This window comes from Dunckerocampus dactyliophorus, chromosome 4, assembly GCF_027744805.1.
Source record: "Dunckerocampus dactyliophorus isolate RoL2022-P2 chromosome 4, RoL_Ddac_1.1, whole genome shotgun sequence".
Lineage (NCBI taxonomy): Eukaryota > Metazoa > Chordata > Actinopteri > Syngnathiformes > Syngnathidae > Dunckerocampus > Dunckerocampus dactyliophorus.
The window spans coordinates 32,837,460-32,856,113 of NC_072822.1; the positions used below are offsets into that span (position 1 = coordinate 32,837,460).

General features: G+C 44.0%; 2 protein-coding genes across 2 annotated transcripts; one reads left to right on the forward strand and one right to left on the reverse strand.

The window, feature by feature from the left end:
• Positions 1 to 1,264: 1,264 nt before the first annotated feature.
• Positions 1,265 to 5,131, forward strand: LOC129180500 (oocyte zinc finger protein XlCOF6-like). The gene is made up of 3 exons (XM_054775038.1): positions 1,265 to 1,548; positions 1,745 to 1,939; positions 2,798 to 5,131. Exons 1-3 carry the CDS (start codon positions 1,311 to 1,313, stop codon positions 4,423 to 4,425), a joined length of 2,061 nt encoding a protein of 686 aa, XP_054631013.1. The 5' UTR covers positions 1,265 to 1,310; the 3' UTR covers positions 4,426 to 5,131.
• A 3,211-nt stretch (positions 5,132 to 8,342) lies between these two features.
• On the reverse strand, positions 8,343 to 17,332 carry LOC129180511 (C-type lectin domain family 10 member A-like). The gene is made up of 11 exons (XM_054775061.1): positions 17,186 to 17,332; positions 16,187 to 16,387; positions 15,620 to 15,703; positions 15,486 to 15,527; positions 15,382 to 15,423; positions 15,236 to 15,322; positions 11,955 to 11,973; positions 11,795 to 11,877; positions 10,670 to 10,789; positions 10,329 to 10,470; positions 8,343 to 10,246 (listed from the first exon to the last, which is right to left on the reverse strand). Exons 2-11 carry the CDS (start codon positions 16,352 to 16,354, stop codon positions 10,191 to 10,193), a joined length of 843 nt encoding a protein of 280 aa, XP_054631036.1. The 5' UTR covers positions 16,355 to 16,387; positions 17,186 to 17,332; the 3' UTR covers positions 8,343 to 10,190.
• Between the last annotated feature and the right edge of the window lie 1,322 nt (positions 17,333 to 18,654).

Sequence of the window (18,654 nt, forward strand, 5' to 3'; positions counted from 1 at the left end):
ATTGATTCCTTACACTAAGCCTGGGCGGAGTAGTGGTATAATCCTCTCCTGCCATTAGCACCTCCGATAAAAGGGAAGTGTAGCTCCCTGTAGTTGGGTATGTAGTTGGGTCCCTTTGATCGGAGGTGCTAATGGCAGGATTAGACCACTACTCCACCCAGTCGTAGTGTAAGGAACCATAGGAGGAGGGTGTTGGCACACCAATTCCGCCCACTCTTACTGTATTTAAGGCCTAGGCTACCAGCACTTGTTAGTTCGCTGACGAAGCTCTTCGGATGAGGAGCGAAACGTCCGACACTTTCTTCACAGAAGTACAGATGACGTCTCAAGAAGACTTTCCCTTGATGGACAACTCCTGTATGACTGAGAGCCTACACAGATCTTTCAGAATTATTCACAAATACTATCCTGCCCTCTTGGGGACTACCTAGAGACTATTTTACATCTTTTCTGGCATTGTCCACACTCCAAAAAGCTGTGGACGGACCTCAGCAGATACATTATCGATCACACTTCAAGGACTTTGTTTTGTCGTGGGAAAATGTTGTTTTTTGCTTTTACAAGGGATCTAAGAAAGACAAAAGGCTTTCTTTCTTGTAAATCTATTGATCGTTTTGGCCACATCATCCATCCACAAATGCAAATATGACAGTAAAAAACAAATTTCATGTTCTTCCTCAAAGATGTTGAACAGTATATTCAACTTATAGAGACAACTGACAAAAAAACCTTGAACAATTTGTTCTGCTTTAGAAGTTTTTATTTAATATAATCCCTGGCTAGGTTATCTGTCTTTTCTGTCATTTGTATACTGTTATTGTATACTTGTTTGTTGTTAATAAAGATTATTAAAAAAAAAGAAGAAGAAGCTGAAGAGCGATGTTCCGGAGGTGACGTACCAGCGTTGCATTGTGAGTTTGGAAGGAAACTAAGCTTGTTGACGCGAGTGATGGAAACTTCGGCTTCTTTTAGAGAGTCGTTTATTTTGCTTCCGCTCACAAAAAAAAACGGCTCTCGTTCTTTATGAGCGCCACAGTGTTTGACCCCGGTCCTCTACCTGCTCAGTGTGGACACAACTGCAGCCACTAATGTTGACCAATGACATTCGCCATTAACAAAATTAAAGACGAGGAAAAAAATAATCGGCTCCCAATTGGTTCCCAACGACGCGAAATGGTTCCTGTCGTTCATTTCGAAGAGCTTCTCTGAGAGCCGATTCGTTCGCTACCAACACATCATTAGTTGACGCCGGCTGCAGGGTCGACGCTGACCCATGTGCTGTTATTGTTTTGTTTTAACACGTGGAAAGCATGGTGCAGACGTGTTGTGTTATTAACTGCCACAATCGTTCACGCGATCGTAGCGGGAATAAAAAGGACGGGGTGAGATTTTTCTCATTTCCAGCGTGGAAGCAAAGCCATGGAGCTGTGATCTGTGAGCTAACAAAGAGACGCAGAATGGCCTGGATAGCAGCCGTGAGACGACCAAACATCACTTTCAACGCCAACACCCGACACATGTTGGTGTGTTCACGGCATTTTCACACTGGTAAATCTGAACCAAAGCATGTGTTTTGCTCTTTCACACCTAGCATTTAGTAGGCCGCTAGCGTTAGCCAAGCTAGCTGAGGGCACCAAACACAATAAAGTACTGTGTTTTGGGGGGAACACGTTGTCTGTTTCCTTTGAGTGATTTGTAAGATGTACACAGTTTTAAAGTAATAATGGCAGTGTGTGTTTTTTAGGGACACCAGTTTATCAAATGGATGAAAGCCATCCAGACTGGGCACCCTCATTACATCTCGGACACACGGAGGTGGAAGCTGCAGATAACGAGAGACTACAGGTGACATTGTACGAGGAGGACGTTTCTCCAACAAGAGAGGAGAACGAGCGACTACGACAACAACTGGAAGCTCAAGTTGTGCTACACATTGAAGGTATGTTTAATGTTCACTAATTTGCTCCTCAATATTTATTTAATCCGCCTGTTTCAGCCATGACACGTTGCATCATAGGCTACGTTCACACTGCAGGTCAAGCCTGATTTCTTTTGCTCAAATGTGACCTGAATCTTATTTTTTCATGTCAGTGTGAACAGTACATCATTAATCCTGACTCATCACCAGTACTCAACACTATTCTGTCTCACTTTCTCCATTAATGGAAGGCGAGAACATGAAGGAATAGGAAATGGAGCCGGAGCTGTGCCATTCACATCCATGCTATGAAGATGCGTTTGAAGATGCGTTCGTACAAACCCTGCTTCGCGTAACTGCTTGCTCACGTTCTGATACATTTTGCTATTGCGGTACCTTCTACCGTCAATTAAAGACATAATGTTCCTGTCTTTCACTAGGTGGCTTGTTTCCCCCTTGCTCCAAAAATGTGTGGTTTTGCGAGTCGTCATGTTTACAAGTAGTTGCTGCCAAAGACACAAGATTCCTTTCGAATAGAACATGCACAGTACATCAATTATTGTTCTTTTTGATGGGGATATCCCGATGTGCGTATACATGACCCGATTTTTGGGTTAGAAAAGCAGTAACCCAGGGGTGATTGTCGGGTTTACAAAAAACGGAACATGAGCACATTTTTCAAAAGGGTTGTTGGTATTTACATGGTCGTGCGCAACAAGGTTATTGCTCATATTCCGGTTATGGTAGGGTTATTTGACTGCATGTAAACGTACTCATTGTTTATTCCACTATTATTTTTATGGTAGAATTCTGACGACAGAGCTTACAAAAATGTGTGTTTTTTAAGCTTCCACAATAATTCCAGTTTGTGTCCTGCAGACATCCAGCAACTGATTGGTCGTCAAGAAGAATGTTCTCCTCAGCCAAACTGGGGGAGCTCCACTTGGGAGCGGGAAGAACAACAGCCCCCTTACATTAAAGGGGAAGAAGAGGAACCCGAGCCCACCCACATTAAAGAGGAAGAGGAGGAGATCCAGCCCTCTCACATTAAAGAGGAGGAAGGGGAGCCAGAGCCCACCTACATTAAAGAAGAAGAGGAGGAGCCACAGACCCCCGTTGTTAAAGAAGAAGAGGAAGAACTCCCGATCATTCAGGAGGGAGAACATCTTCTCGGGCCAGAGGAGGCTGATCTCGCCAAGTTGCCACTGACTGGTGTCTCTGTGAAGACAGACGACCATGAAGACAAACCACCTGAGTCGCCACAGCTTCATCATAGTCCAAGTGAGGAGATGAGAGAGGCGGAGCCTTCATGCAGCAGCTCATTGCAACACATGACAAGAGAAGCTGATGGAGACCACTGTGGAGGATCACAAGCAGACAACCTGATAGCTCCACTGTCAGATAGTGACGACACAACGTCACACTCTTCTGAATATGAAGACAGGGACTACAACCAAGAATCTCTGACCAGCAATACAGACTGTGAAGGTGATATGACGACTCAAACTGGCAACAAACACTCTGAAAGCTCTAAAAAGAAGACAGGTAAACATTTTAACTGCATAGTTTGCGATAAAAGATTTTCTCATAAGGGTAATTTGGCTCAACACGTGAGAACACACACAGGAGAAAAACCTTTTAGTTGCTCAGACTGTGGTAAATGCTTCAATCTAAAGACAGACATGCAAAGACACAGGAGAACGCATACAGGAGAAAAACCTTTTAGTTGCTTAGACTGTGGTAAACGCTTCACTCAAAAGACAACCATGCAATCACACATGAGAACACACACGGGAGAAAAGCCTTTTCGTTGCTCAGAGTGTGGTAAACGCTTCACTCGAAAGTCAGACATGCGATTACATATGACAACGCACACGGGAGAAAAACCTTTTAGTTGCTCAGATTGTGGTAAACGCTTCACTCGAAAGTCAGACATGCGAGTACACATGACAACGCATATGGGAGAAAAACCTTTTAGTTGCTCAGACTGTGGTAAACACTTCACTCGAAAGTCAGACATGCGAGTACACATGACAACGCATACCGGAGAAAAACCTTTTATTTGCTCAGACTGTGGTAAACGCTTCACTCTAAAGACAGACATGCAAAGACACAGGAGAACGCACACAGGAGAAAAACCTTTTAGTTGCTCAGACTGTGATAAACACTTCACTCAAAAGGCAACCATGCAAGCACACATGAGAACACACACGGGAGAAAAACCTTTTAGTTGCTCAGACTGTGGTAAACGTTTCACTCAAAAGACAGCCATGCAAAGACACATGAGAACACACACAGGAGAAAAGCCTTTTAGTTGCTCAGATTGCGGTAAAACTTTCAGTCGAAAGGCAAGTATGGTATTACACATGACAACACACACGGGTGAAAAAACATTTACTTGCTCAGACTGTGGTAAACGCTTCACTCGAAATTCAGACATGACAAAACACTTGAGAACGCACAGAGAAGAAAATCCTTTTACTTGTTCAGATTATGGTAAAAGTTGAGCTCAAAAGGTACAAATGGCATCTCATGAGTGCCCACAGGAGAAAAAACATTTACCTGCTCAAATTGTGGTGAAAACATGGGGCTGCACCATGGCCTAGTGGTGAGCATGTTAGCCACACAGTCAGGAGATGGGGAAGATGTGGGTTCGAATCTCCGTTGGGCATTTCTGTGTGGAGTTTGCATGTTCTCCTCGTGTGTGGGTTTTCTCTGGGTACTCTGGTTTCCTTCCACATTCCAAAAACACGCATGTGAGGTTAATTGTCATCTTTGAATTGATGGGTATTTTATTTGCATGTACGCCGTAATCACTAAATAACTAACTTCTGGATTAGGTCTGGAAAGTCATGATTTGTTTTCTTTTACTGACTCGAATCACCCGTCACAAAGTGCATGATTCGATTTGATTTGATTTTGCTCAAACAATTGTATGTCATAAAAGAAAATCGTAAATGATTTTTTGATATTGTTCCATTGTCTTTTATTGTTGTATGATATATAGATTTACATATTGTGCTGTATATTGATTTACAAACACATTACATATTGGCATTTATGCTCACAAATAAGTGTTGATAAAAATCATTTTTGTTTGCCTTAAAATGTTTGTCAGATGTTTTATTGTGATTTTAATCATGGTCAAGAAATTAAAGGCAAAATGACCAACTTGTTCTGTTTTCATGAAAAACTCAGTTTACAAGTATCAATATCAGTGATACCAGTCTCAGCTTGTCAGCTCCAAATTAAAAGATAAGTCCCCTTAATATTTTGTCTGATGCTGTATTTTATTGTAGACATTGAATGCAACGCCTAAAAGTTTTTGATGCGTCTGTCAAGTTCAGAGTTTTGTTTTCGAATGTGTCTGTGGAGGGGTTCTCAACTGGTCTGGCTGTGGGATGCACCGTCACCCTTCGATGGCAAGTTGCAACCCAAATTGCGGAAGTAGACTTCTGAAATATCTTATTGACTTAAAATTTAAATGTAAAAACACTGTTTGCAATGGTTACGTGGTTGCCTAGCCTAGAGCAGGGGACTCAGACGCCAACTGCGGCCCGCGGGACGATAGTTTGCGGCCCCGTCTTAATATGAAAGATTAATATTCGTGTGGCCCGCAAATTTGATATGAATGACACTTGTAGTGTGCAGAGCTGAACGAACCAATCACGGTGAGGTATATGGCTCTCGTGGGCGGGATCTCAGCCGGGCAGTACGTCCAACGCCTTCCCACCTTGACTAGTTCGCTCGCTCATTCATTCATTCCTCCACTCAGCTGGGCGGAGGAGAAGCCGTGAAGCCGCTGACTCCGCTCGGCGCCGCCGCTTCTCTGCGGATCTTTGCTCAGAAATGAAGGCGACGCTGTGATCTGTGATCCAGCCTATGTCTGTCTGGAGCGATCTCCATCATGGCCGATGGCGCTCAGAGAGCTGCTGTGTGTTTGTTCTTCTCCCAAACTCCGACCTACGTAACAGTGCGCTTTTCATTTCTCCTTTTATGTATAATTACACAAAGATGGCTTTTATTTTGACACACCTTTACAGTACATTACTTCATGGATGTGTATGGAGCTTCCTGCCCCCCTTCTTTACATACTGTCATCCATCCCTTTTATCACTAGAACTTTGTACATGATTTCATTTTTTGAAGGGTTCAAAATGGAATCATGTACAAAGTTATAGTTAATTATAATTAATTATAGTTAATTAAGAATAAGAAAATAAAGTAACTGATTTGTTGATTTATTTTCTTATTCTTAATACATTTTTTCATCTTATTTTGTGTTATATATAGATATTATGTTATAATAAAGATATTTGAAAACATTGGAATGTTTTTATCAGAGCTTTTCTTGTTGAAATCCGGATGCGGCCCAGCGTCACCCAGACTCTGCCTCCAGCGGCCCCCAGGCAAATTGAGTTTGAGACCCCTGCTCTATGCCATTGTATTGTTAGCTACGATGCTAATGTAACTCATTGTCATTGTAGTCTGTAACAAGCCTCACGGTATTGACCAGTGCACATTGTCTCACACCAGGAAATAAACGGTGTCACTGTCTGCAACAAGCTCTAAGTCTCCTGTTCATTCCCACAAATAAACACAAAGCAGAGCTCAGGAGACCTGCACCACCCAGAGCTACAGTGCCTTCAGCGGGGGTTGCAGTGGCATGTGCAAATTGCTGCTCTGTCCATGCCCTCTGCATTTCCCTGCCTTCTCCTGGGTGTGTCCTTTGTTGCAGGAGCCCTTTCTCCGGCTGGAGGCAGGACTACTGGGCGCACCTGCCCCTGATGATCGGCGACCTCATTTGGGAGACGCTGGATTATTCTTGGTTTGTGCCGCACTTACGGACAGCTGTTCTGGCTTTTACCCTGTACGTCTTCTCTGCAGTTTAGTGGAACTATTCCTTCCCTCCTATGGACTAAACTATTCCCGGCGTCTCCCAGTGTGTGCTCCCAGTGGTCCTGGCGCTCCAGAAGGAAACCCCAGGCCTCCAAGTCAGGTCTTCATGGTGCTTTTGTGTTCTGCCTTTTTCTCGTGCACCATCGCCTTTTGTTCCATTTAAAGACATTAAAAGACTTGCTTACCTGCACACCTGCCTCCTGCCTCCGCATCTGGGGTCCAGCGCCTACCCACACGTAAGATGTCTGTTATCACTTTAGTATGCTACTAAATTTCATACATTTGCTGTTTTATTATCATGTATGTGACTCTTTACGAGTCATTAATTGGTTACCATGGTGCCCCCAGTGAGCGCTGCAAGCTCACACATGGTCAAAGTGTGTAGGAGAGCGACGTGTGTGTGCCGGGCCTGTCTGCTCAATCCATCACTGCATGACATTATGCTGTTTTCCTGCTCGCGATTTGGAAGTGAGAGACTGTTGGAAGAGGACACCATCTACCTCGTCGTCACCATCCTGCCGCTGCTGGAGCATCCCAGGCACCTCAGCACACACGCACTCCTTCATACACCGCCCATACATGCACGTGTAGAGCTCCATAGACTCTATTTTGGTATCTTAAATTGTGCTCAGGACAGTCTGAGGGACATTCATAGATTTTGTTTGTGTGTTTTATTTAAATGTGTTGTCCGTGCATGTTGTGTTATGTTCACTGACTTCCAGTTTGTGAGGAAAGAAGAGAGATGCATTTCAGTCCAGCAAATCATTAAACCTGGATTGGTAGTAAACTGCTGTCAGGACTCTGAATTACTCATCGGTTACAAAGGCGTAAAGGTAAGATCTGACGACCTGATTTTACACAACAAGATCACCTCCATGGCTATAATGTACACACAGTGTTTTGCACCTTCAGGCACTCTCACATTAACACAAGCCCCCCAAATAGCTGTCCTTGGCGATGCCTGCTGCTGACTAGCAAAAAAATCATGTGAGCGATGGCCGAGGTTCCACTGTATAAATGACAATAAAAACCACCTGTCGTGCTCCAGTAGCTTCTAAGCAGGTGACAAGTCGGACATGCGCACACCTTGCACGTAAAAAAAAAAAATAAGGATCCGCAGGAACTCAAATCGAGGCAACTGGACTCTTGACCGGTCTGAGCGGGGGTGGACTTCCCCTTAGACCAAGACAGGCATTGCCTAGGGCCCCCGTGCAAAGCAATCAGACTTGGTAGCATGGAGTTAGCCCAGTGTAGCGGACAAGACGCAAAAGGTGAGTGGAAAAAGCAGAACAAAAGTGGCCTGCATCACTCACAGAACGCAGCAGCTGTAGATGCAGCTATGTGACGCCTTTCAGCACAAAGATGCTTAATCAAAGATCAGTGTTGAAGCTGTCAACTACATTAAATGTTGCTTCATGAGTCACTCATTCACCAGCAGGATTTGAAGTATACTTTATTGATTCCAAAGGCAATTCCAACATCCAGTAGCACATATTGGAATAACGTGTGAAATGCTGTATCATGATGAAAACACGTCATAGGGGTGTCAGCACATGTCTGGCAGGAACAGGGCAGCCAGGAGCCCATCAGATTCAACTATGGCATCGCTACTGTCAGTGATCACGCATAATATGGAAGTGGCAGTGGGCCAGAAACATTCCACTCACTGGAAACCTTGCAGGCATTTCCTGCATCACTGGACTGAAAAACAAGCCCTGGAAGTTTTCTTTGTAGTTTTCTAAGTCATGTTCAAATATGGTCTGGTCCTGGTGAAGCCAAGATCGTGCATGGTGACACCCCTACTGGACTGTTTGCAACTCAAGGTTAACTAATCGGCAGCTAGCATGTTAGCATAGTGCTTTCAATAACAAAAAGCATAGAGACTTGTCCCAATTAGCATCAAAATGGACAAATTGTGCTTGCTAAAGGCTATACATTCAATTATAGCAACATTTGCATAAATAATGCAGCTAACTTAGTGTAACATAGCTGGTGCGTGCGTTACGTGGGGCGGGCTTACGTGCCCATGTCATGCGTGCAACACCTTCCAAAGTTCCAACGCGCCCCCTAGGCAGCTGCCCAACGGTTGCAAACAGTCTCTTTAGTGGTTAGACGTGAAAAGAAATGATTGTCATCGGCCCGTACACCAACTGTTCACAAAGACATCCTAGCGTGTGCACAACTGGATCACACCATTACACTCAACACACGTCCCATTCCAGCCAAGAAGTATCCATCCCATATCCACAGCAGGGTCTAAGCTACAGTCAATGAAAAGGATGACATTCCGTGATGGATCCACGCTGTTGATCATCCTATCAAATAACATGGAACCACCGCCACAGCACTTGTCAGCATTCTTTGGGAAAATCACATTAGTGCCGTTTCTTGAAATGGATCTATCCTATCTACCTTGTTTTGGATCCCCGACACGGATATGCTGAAGGTTTGTGGTGTTGGCGCACACAACATCTTAAATGTTTCACTAGAGTCACGGGGGTGTGCCGGAGCCTATCCCGGCTGACTCTGGGCCAGCCAATGGCAGGGTTCACAAGCATTGACGCTCACATTCATACCTGTGGACAATTTAGTCTCATGTTTTTGGAAGAAAAGCCACGCATTCACGGGGAGAACATGCCAACTCCAGAGATGCCCACTTGTATCTCTTTCACCAAGAAAGGGCATGTCAGCTTTGTGGTAGAGGGGACAAAGCCATCATTCATATCAACTTCACTCTTACTGCTTTTAGAAATATTTCAACTTTCTTGTTCAATCATTTGTCTCATTTCTTCTAATATTTGACTCCCAGATTCCAAACCCAAATTACTAAGGAAAATGCAATTTCAATGCTACTAAAATGACATCATTTAACGTCGTAAGGCAAACCTTTTCTTGTTAGAATGCCGTTGTTTGTTATTTTGGCATTTTACAACGATGTCTTCTTGTACATTTATGACTGATGTTGTGTTTTAGGTGTGTTTCTATTTATGACTGATGTGTTTTAGGTGTGTTTCTATTTGTCCCGTCTTGTCAGGTAGCAGCTTGTTATTTGCTGTGTACATCATTTTAGCTGCTGGGAAATGAAGATGAGCCAATTTCAATAAGTGATTCAATGCTAACACAGATGCTGCTCCAAAATGTTGACTAAAAATGTGAATGATTCATTTTCTGTGTGATGGCTTGTGTTAGCTCCTCAACTGCAAATAGGACGCGCTTTAGTTTGCAAATTGGTGTCTCGCAGGTTGTTTGGGATCACGTGGACGCCGATTATGATCAGGATTCATGAAAGCAACTGAAATGAAGGCAGAGTGGTGATCTTTCAGCACCGACGTCTTTGAAGGAGCAGCCGGATCACACAGCAGAGACCGCCCCATCACTTCTGACAAATAAATGGTTGCTGGTAATAGCATAAAAAATCATTGAGTCCGCCTGTGAAGAAATCAGGTAAAAGTTACAAGATGAAGGGTTGTTCAAGTGTTCATCAATCATGACTGCATTGCTACAATCTTACCTTTAGTCCATATCTCCACACAACCTTCATTACCACCCAGGTTATTGGGCTCGCCTGGTGCCCATCTAGCATCCTTGCTGCCTGCCTCTCCATACGTCTTCACATTAAACGTGGAACCATCAACCCATTTCCACTCACCACCCTGAAAATGAAAGGATAGCTAGCTATGAAATTGGCATCCTGTTGAGCAGTGCTGACCTTTTTTCTCGTGAGAGTTACTTTTACAACATGAACATCTTCATAGATGATTCCTACAACACTGGCGTACATGTTGGTGTACACAACACACGTCTAGAAAAAACATCACGTCTTCATCAACCTGTGATTATTCAACCACCCACCTCTTTGTAGCCCCCAACCCATGTCCAAGTTTCCCGTCCTTCAGCCAATCCATAGAAGAAGTCATGCGTGGTTTTGGTGTGAACTGAGGCCAAGTGTCCACCCTTGGCTATGCAGTACTTCTGAAAAAGCCAAAGAGGACAGCATAAGATTGGCATGAACTGTGGCTGTAGGCAACCTCCTGATGGAGTTTTTATGACGTCCACAAGATGGTGGTAGCTGCATTTGAGGTAGCATCCAGCGGCTTTATCCAGCTCTGCATGCGCTTTCAAATGGAATGCGTGTTCCACCTGCCGCACACGTGTGTACAATTCACTCAGTAGTTTGGGGGGGTCACGAGATGCGGCCAGATGAAAAGGTGAGGAGATTTGTGGTTTGGAGAAAAGCGTTGTGGTGAGAACAGGGTAGCCGGAAGGCGTGGCTACTATGGAAGTGGTGTTATTGGAAGCGTACAGGAAGTGCTTTGTGCACACCGTAGGCCCCGCAATCCAAGCTGGCTGGGGGGGTGACGTGTGCATGTTTTCCACTGGAGTTGAACAGCTGTGGCGCCGCGTTCACGTCCAAGCACAAGCTGTACCAATTCTACATTTCATCAAACATACTTAAGATTTGTCCGATGACAACACGTAGATGTTGGGACTTCATCACCTGGTGCTTCTATTTATGCTCCTTTACGTTTGGCTCGGCGCCAACTGTAACCTGGTGGAAGTTAGTTTTAAATGCTCCAAGCTAGTAGCAGAAATGCAAGTCAGGCGTATTGGTGAGCACGTATTGGAAGATAAAGGGTGAAGTGGGTGTCTTGATCATTAATAATGCTACTGTGGCCATCACAACACACCTCATACGTAATGCTAGGCTGCATCTGCTCTCAATACATCTTCTTGTGGGACAAGAAACATTTCAAAACGCACCTGCATTGCTCCGTGACATCACTAACATCTCATCTTGTCCTCCAATATCGTGCATTGTCTGGTCTCGTGAGTCGGTGTGGATTGTAAACATACGTGTGTGTGTGTGTGTGTGCATACTGTTGTTGCACAAAATATCTGAGCAGGTTTTTGTGTTTTGGGAGCAACGAGCGAGAATATTGCAAAGGACATTTGAAGGATTAAGAAGGGCTGGCATACCTTAGCATCATTCCAGTTCTTCTTCTCGTCAACAAACAGGTAACATCCTCTGTCATGGTAAAGCCACGGCAGAGGGCAACCGCCTGTGAGAATAAAAGATTTACAAAAAGCACAAAACAAAGGGAGCAATCATTGGAAACAAATTGATTGACATGCTAACCTGCTTTCATCAGAAGATCCTGTGAATGTAAAACAAAAAAACAAACTATTATTCAACTGAAGCTATTCTTTTTCTTGACTCATCTTACTGTTGTTTTATTTCAGCCTGCCCCCAAATACTGTCAGTGATAGCTGAGGTATGTGGAAGGGCTAATATGACATCTCTCTACTCCTGTTTGGACATCTTTTTCACTGACTACCATTTTCACTTTGTCATTTTTACTTAATATGCCATCATGCCAACGTTATTTTACCCTCGCTGTGGACTGGGGGGACGCACGTGGCGGGAGCTCCGTTGACGATACTGGAACATTATGTATCTATTTGGTGCTTTCCTGACTACACTTCAACTCAAGATCAGGACTGCTTGCCGACTCCCTCGACTTCAACTCGGATAGGCAAGAGGTACACATTCCTTGAAATAAATTACGTAGTTCCAAGTGCTGGCAGCTGCTAGCAAATCAAGCTAACCGCTGTCCAGAGCGGTTGCCTAGCAACAATGCCATACACAAAGCAAAACGATACCGGCCCTGCAACTGCCGATTCAAAATCAGAAATTGGGTCAGAGGAAGAAGGGGAGGGGGCATACAGGGGTTTGCTCCGTGGGGTCGGGTGCTGGGTGATACATGTCTGCTGCCCGTGCCACCGCCGGGTGGGTGGGGGTATGCCTCCTGCATCCCTGGGCAGGGCTGTCCTGTGTCGGGGGCTCACCCGACACAGGACACTGAACACTGAACACTGAAATGACTTGTTATGCATTGTAATTTCGCACCATAGAGGTAGGAAAAACCTTATGGGTCTAGTAAATTTACTGTTTCGATGGAATTTTTGTTAATTCGAGTTACCGAAACATAATAAATGTAGTGAATGAAGATACATGTATGTGTATGCGTGTGTGCTTTTTTGGGTGAAGCAAGATGGCCGACCAATGGCTTCATGCGGTCAGCAGGGACGCCGCTTCCAGTAGTTTGGTGCAGACGCGTGACACACATTACTTCCTGTTTGCTAAGCAGATCTTCACCCGGTTCACCATCGCACTAGCTCTAAGTTCTAGTCGTGCACTGTGGGATTAGCATCATACTTCCATGAAGGACAAACGGAGCCCCGGAGGGGACATGGAGAAAAAAAATATGATGGGTAAAAAAAAATAAAGAATGAACTTTTGCAAGATAACGCAAAAGAGACTGTGGTAAAGCTGGAAACATATTGACATACTGACATATTCCGGGATGAATAAGTCCCAAGTGAATGGTTCTAACACAGCAAACATACCTCTTTCCCACCGTGCAACACAGACAAACAGCTACAAGACACTTTTGATCAAAACGAGCCGCCTTCTGTGCAGTCTGACTTCTATTTATCTCCAGGAGAAGCCGGCAGCGCAGGGACCGTCTACAAATGTCTTCTTCATCTGTATTATGGCGGTTGGCATCAATGTTGCCAACTCCTCAGTAAGACAAGTATCTATTGGCTGTCCTGGAAGGCATTTTTGGTGAAATGTTATTGTTTAAGCCCTGCGATTGGCTGGCGACCAGTCCAGGGTGTACCCCGCCTGTCGCCCGAAGTCAGCTGGGATAGGCTCCAGCACGCCCCCGCGACCCTAATGAGGAAGCGGTATAGAAAATGGATGGATGGATGGATGTTATTGTTTAATAAATGCAATTGTGTAACAAATCGTTTTAATAGCTTCACTTGACCATTGATGTCAGGTCAATTCTGTGGTCTTACTCTTCACAGAAATGAAGTTATTGAACGGACATGTGACACAATTGAATTTATTGACCAGAATTCTTATGAAAATTCCCCAAAATGATTTAAAAGCACATTTTCCAAACTGTTGTGGTAATACCAGGAAGGAGTCACTGATGTGTCCTTACAGCCTCCATCACTGTTTGGTACGGTAACTGTACAACACGTGATAGGAAGGCACTCCAGCGGGTGATCAAGACCTCACAGAACATTGTTGGGGCAGCCCTCCCCTCACTGCAAGACATTTATAAAACTAGAGTCCTACGAAGAACACACAACCTCATCAAGGACAGCACACATCCACAACACTCATTATTCACACTCCTACCGTCAGGCAGACGCTACAGGAGTTTGAAGTCCAGGACCACAAGGCTGGCAAACAGCTTTTACCCACAGGCCATCAGGCTTCTCAACGAAGCACTCGCACTCGCCGCACGCAACACACGCACACACTCATAGCACTTTATTTATTTGTATTGTTTACTTGTATTAATGTCTCTTCTGTTGTTGCTTAATTTATTGGTATATATGTTTATGTGTTTATGTTTCTTGTGTTGTTATTCTTTGTGTTTTCTTCTTTTCTTGGGAGAATGAACAGAATAAGATTTTCATTGCATAGTATAACTGCTGTTTTACTATGCACATGACAATAAAACTCTTGAATCTTGAATCTGATGTGTGAGGTGAGTTTTGTGGTCCTTCACATTTCACAAGTGAATTTATTAACAACCTAATAAAAATTGCCCTTAATGATATAAAAGTCCATTTTGACAAACTTATATTTTTGTAGTTGTTAACATAATCGAGGAGTTTTTATTTACTTTGGTAATCTATCATATTTATGTTCATCTATCATACTTATGTTTTTTTCCTACATCTCCTTACAACATCATATGCAACAAACATGCAAACTAGCCAATGACATCATCTATGGCCTTCCAGGACAGCCAATAGATACTTGTCTTACTGAGGACTTGGCAACATTGATGCCAACCGCCATAATACAGATGAACAAGACATTTGTAGACGGTCCCTGCGCTGCCGGCTTCCCTTGGAGATAAATAGAAGTCAGACTGCACAGAAGGCGGCTCGTTTTGATCAAAAGTGTCTTGTAGCTGTTTGTGTTCCACGGTGGGAAAGAGGTATGTTTGCGGTGTTAGAACCATTCACTTGGGACTTATTCATCCCGGAATATGTCAATATGTTTCCAGCTTTACCACTGTCTCTTTTGCATAGGTTCTTTTTATTTTATTTCTCCACGTCTCCTCCGGGGCTCCGTAAAGACATGACACAGGCTGTAGAAAGTCATGGTGTAGAATCAGTGCTGATCTATATTCACTGGCATGCGCCATGATCCGACTCAAGGGGCGGAGTTTGCCCACGGGAGCCTCATGTTATTCATATTTATTTTTTATTATTTCTATTTTTCATCACCTGCCTTGACTGCACGTCACTGATGCACACATTATTGTATGATGATGATGATGATGATGATAAATGTCATTCTAGTATGAATGTTTCACGTGTTCTTACCTCAACAGCATCGTGAGTTATCCACTTCATCTGTCCTGTCATGTCCTCCACCTTGCCGGTCATCTTCTTCATGTGTTCTGTCTGCTTCTGTAAGTACATGTTGTTGTAATACTGTAGTATTTCCAGACCATGTATACCTGAAATACCTGAAATTCCTCAACCATCTTCTTCATATATCCGGTCAGACCCTGCAGAGTACATGTTGTTGGTAATACTGTAGTACTACTTCCTCACCATCATGCATGTTTACCTGAGACTCCCCAGTCATCCCCTCCACCTGTCCTGTCTGATTCTGTAAGCACATGTTGTGGGTAATACTGTAGTACTTCCTGTCTTTGCATCTAAATCAAGTATTCATGCATGTGTATTCATGCATGTGTTTACCTGGCTGTTTCCTGCTTTGCCTTCCAGGAGTTTCAGACGTTCCAGTAGTGTCGTACCCATCGAAAACATAGATTCATTCAACCTCTGCGGAGAAGGACATGTTGTGGATCACTATACAGTCACTTCCTGTCCACGTGTTTGTTCATATGATAAACAAGTCCTATCTGCTTTTTCCTTCCAAGCGCAGTGCGCCATACGCTAGTGACTTGCCAGCTGAAACTGTGCTGCTTTTTAATGAATACAGATGGAAACAAAAGGTGCCAAGAGGAAAGAAGTGGTAGCAAAGTAGAAATGTAGCATCTGTTCCAATCAGGACTGGAACGTAAAGGTTCCTAGCTAACACAGGTTGCAGGGGGAACATAACAAACAGCCAGCGTGCGTGTCAGCCACTCATGTTCACCAACGAGTCTTCAATAAAGCTAAGTTATGTTCAATGCTGGGCTTTCTAAAACAACATGTATTTCTAATGGAACTAAATGCTTTGGTTTTTGCTGGACCTTTTGGAACACATCAATGACCAAAACTGACGTGAATGAACTCAATCAATCATCAAGCCTTTGTGTTTACATGAATACTCTTCTTCAACTCGGCCACGTCGCCGTCGCCCTTCACTGCATCAGCCAATGGCATGGCGATGAAGAGGAGTCCAATCACGAAGGTCAAGCAGATGGTGGCCACCGGGAGGATGAAGGCCTTTGGAGGCTTCTTGCCCGCCATGTCCAGCTTGCTCTGCATGTTGCAAGTTGTTGTGTGATGAGTGTGTCTGTACTGGAGAAGATGGAAGAGTGGAAGAGGACGCTTGATCAACTCAACTCCGCTAGCTTTAATTTTCTATTTATTTACAGGAGCCTGTCAGCTTAGCTTGTTGAGCATGTCTTCATATTTACGTCAACATTCTTTGCTTGTTCAATCCATTTGTACCGGAAACACGATCGGTTCTGCGCACGCACGAGACGTGCGTCACTTCCTGGCGTCACATGCTGTGACATCTATGATTATTTATTAACCGATAAGCATACTTAATAGATGCCATAGATTGCGGCTTCTTTTCTGAGTCACTCTTGTTTCAAAACAAAACTTTGCCGGCATGCACGAAGCGCACGCGCAGATGCGCCAAGTCACGGTCACGTATCACATCTGCCGAGGTCTTTTGGACTAAAGCCAGCCTGCACTTAAAAAGATGGTCGAGGACGCTTCATCAACTCAATTCCAGCAGACGTTCTTGACTTTTATTTCCCACTTCAACTATTTACACGATAACAGGTTAGGTTGCTAACCTTCCAATCAAAGAGGAACAGCATCAAATGACAACTTATTTACATGACAACACACTTTGTAAAGTAGCAGAAGCGATCGTGTTTCCGGTACGGATCGTGTAGCGACACGCAGCAAGCAAACAGAGCACATGAAAATAATCAATAAGCTTGGCGAATATTGGGACAAGACCAGCAGCAAACAGTCAAAATGAATGGTCATCAATCTTCATCACACACACGTGTTTACCAGCATCAGTAAATGTTGATAAGTTATTAGCAAATGAGCACCAACAGTAAATGTTCTTATTACCTGTTGCGTCCACAGTCCAGTCCGAGCCAACGAGCAGTACTTGGAATGGAGCCTCCGAGCGCAGCTTATTAGCAGACATTCATATTGATAAAGGGGACGTCACGGCGTCATTTCAAGGCATGAGAGATACGTTTCACTCACATCGTCACTGCCACGACTCATAGGACACATTAACGATCATCTTTTATCATACGCTTGCTTTGGTACGGGCGTTTGGGGGGGGGGCTCACCCAACACGGAAGTTTGTGATAAAATGATTATTAACATGAATGATAAACTGGAGTAAATGTATCTAATTAAATAGGATAGGAAATGATGAAAACACTATGAAACATAACACATGTTGTTCTGTCAAAAAGATCGTGTTGTGTACAGTACACATATTCAATTGTGGGATTTCTGGACAGAGGTGAAGCATAAACAGGAATAAAATAGCACAACATACCTCACCACACTGTCATGTTACTCCCCTGCCCCCCTGCCTCCCTCATCTCAATCATTACCACTAGAAACCAAAGTAAACTTGGCTCATTTGGAGAAGAGTACAAGTGTCCTGCATGTGAGTGGGATGAGACTCAGCACGTCCAAATGCCAGGCCATGGTTCTCAGTGGGAAAGGGGTGGCTTGGGAATGAGAATGAAGTCCTGCCCCAGGTGGAGGAGTTCAAGTATCTCGGAGTCTTGTTCGCGAGTGAGGGAAGGTTGGAGCGTGAGGTCCGCAGTCTGCAGTAATGCGGTCGCCGTACCGGACCGTCGTGGTGAAGAGAGAGCTGAGCTGGAAGGCAAAGCTCTCAATTTACCACCCCCCATCTATTGAAGAAGTGGATTATTTTTATTATGCCTAATTCACATATATTTACATTATTTAGTTGACTTACATTGCTATGCATCATAATTAACATTTATCTATATTGCTTAGTTGATTTGCATTGCTATGCATTATAGTTTATACAGTCAAACCTGTCTATAGCGACCACTAAAGGGAAACGGCAAAAGTGGGGCAGGTGGCCGTTATAGACAGGTTGGTGACCATTTTGAATTTGTGCACGCACATATTAACATGTCTGTGATTAGAAGCTTGTTATGTTTGCAGATACATATAATTATACTGTTACATGTTGACCAGTAGAGGGCACTGTGGGACTGTGGACAAAAGTTGTAAAGAACAACTAGGCTTGTTATTCTACACCACCCACGGAACAAAGCTGTGCTAGTATATATACAGCAGAGTGTCATTACAGCTTTAGTTAATCAGGAAGTGACGGTGCGACGTCCCGAGCAGGAGAGCTAGGCTCAGTGCTAGCTGTGAGTGTTGAGAGAGTTGGGAGGTGTGTGGATGTTGGCGTGGATGTAAAGTCCTGCAGTGTTCTCCGCTGTTAATAAAGCCATTAAAGTGCATCGGTGACATGAGTCTCTCCTTCCCCACAACAAGCGGCATTATAGTATTGACCAGTGCACATTGTCTCACAC

Coding starts and splice junctions, on each gene's coding strand:
- LOC129180500 (XM_054775038.1), top strand. CDS start 1,311: ATGGTGCAGACGTGTTGTGTTATTAACTGCCACAATCGTTCACGCGAT. Junction 1,549..1,744: donor TTCACGGCATTTTCACACTG/GTAAATCTGAAC, acceptor TGTGTTTTTTAG/GGACACCAGTTTATCAAATG. Junction 1,940..2,797: donor AGTTGTGCTACACATTGAAG/GTATGTTTAATG, acceptor TGTGTCCTGCAG/ACATCCAGCAACTGATTGGT.
- LOC129180511 (XM_054775061.1), bottom strand. CDS start 16,354: ATGCAGAGCAAGCTGGACATGGCGGGCAAGAAGCCTCCAAAGGCCTTC. Junction 10,790..11,794: donor AGAACTGGAATGATGCTAAG/GTATGCCAGCCC, acceptor TGGCTTTTTCAG/AAGTACTGCATAGCCAAGGG. Junction 10,471..10,669: donor GGGTTGGGGGCTACAAAGAG/GTGGGTGGTTGA, acceptor TTTCATTTTCAG/GGTGGTGAGTGGAAATGGGT.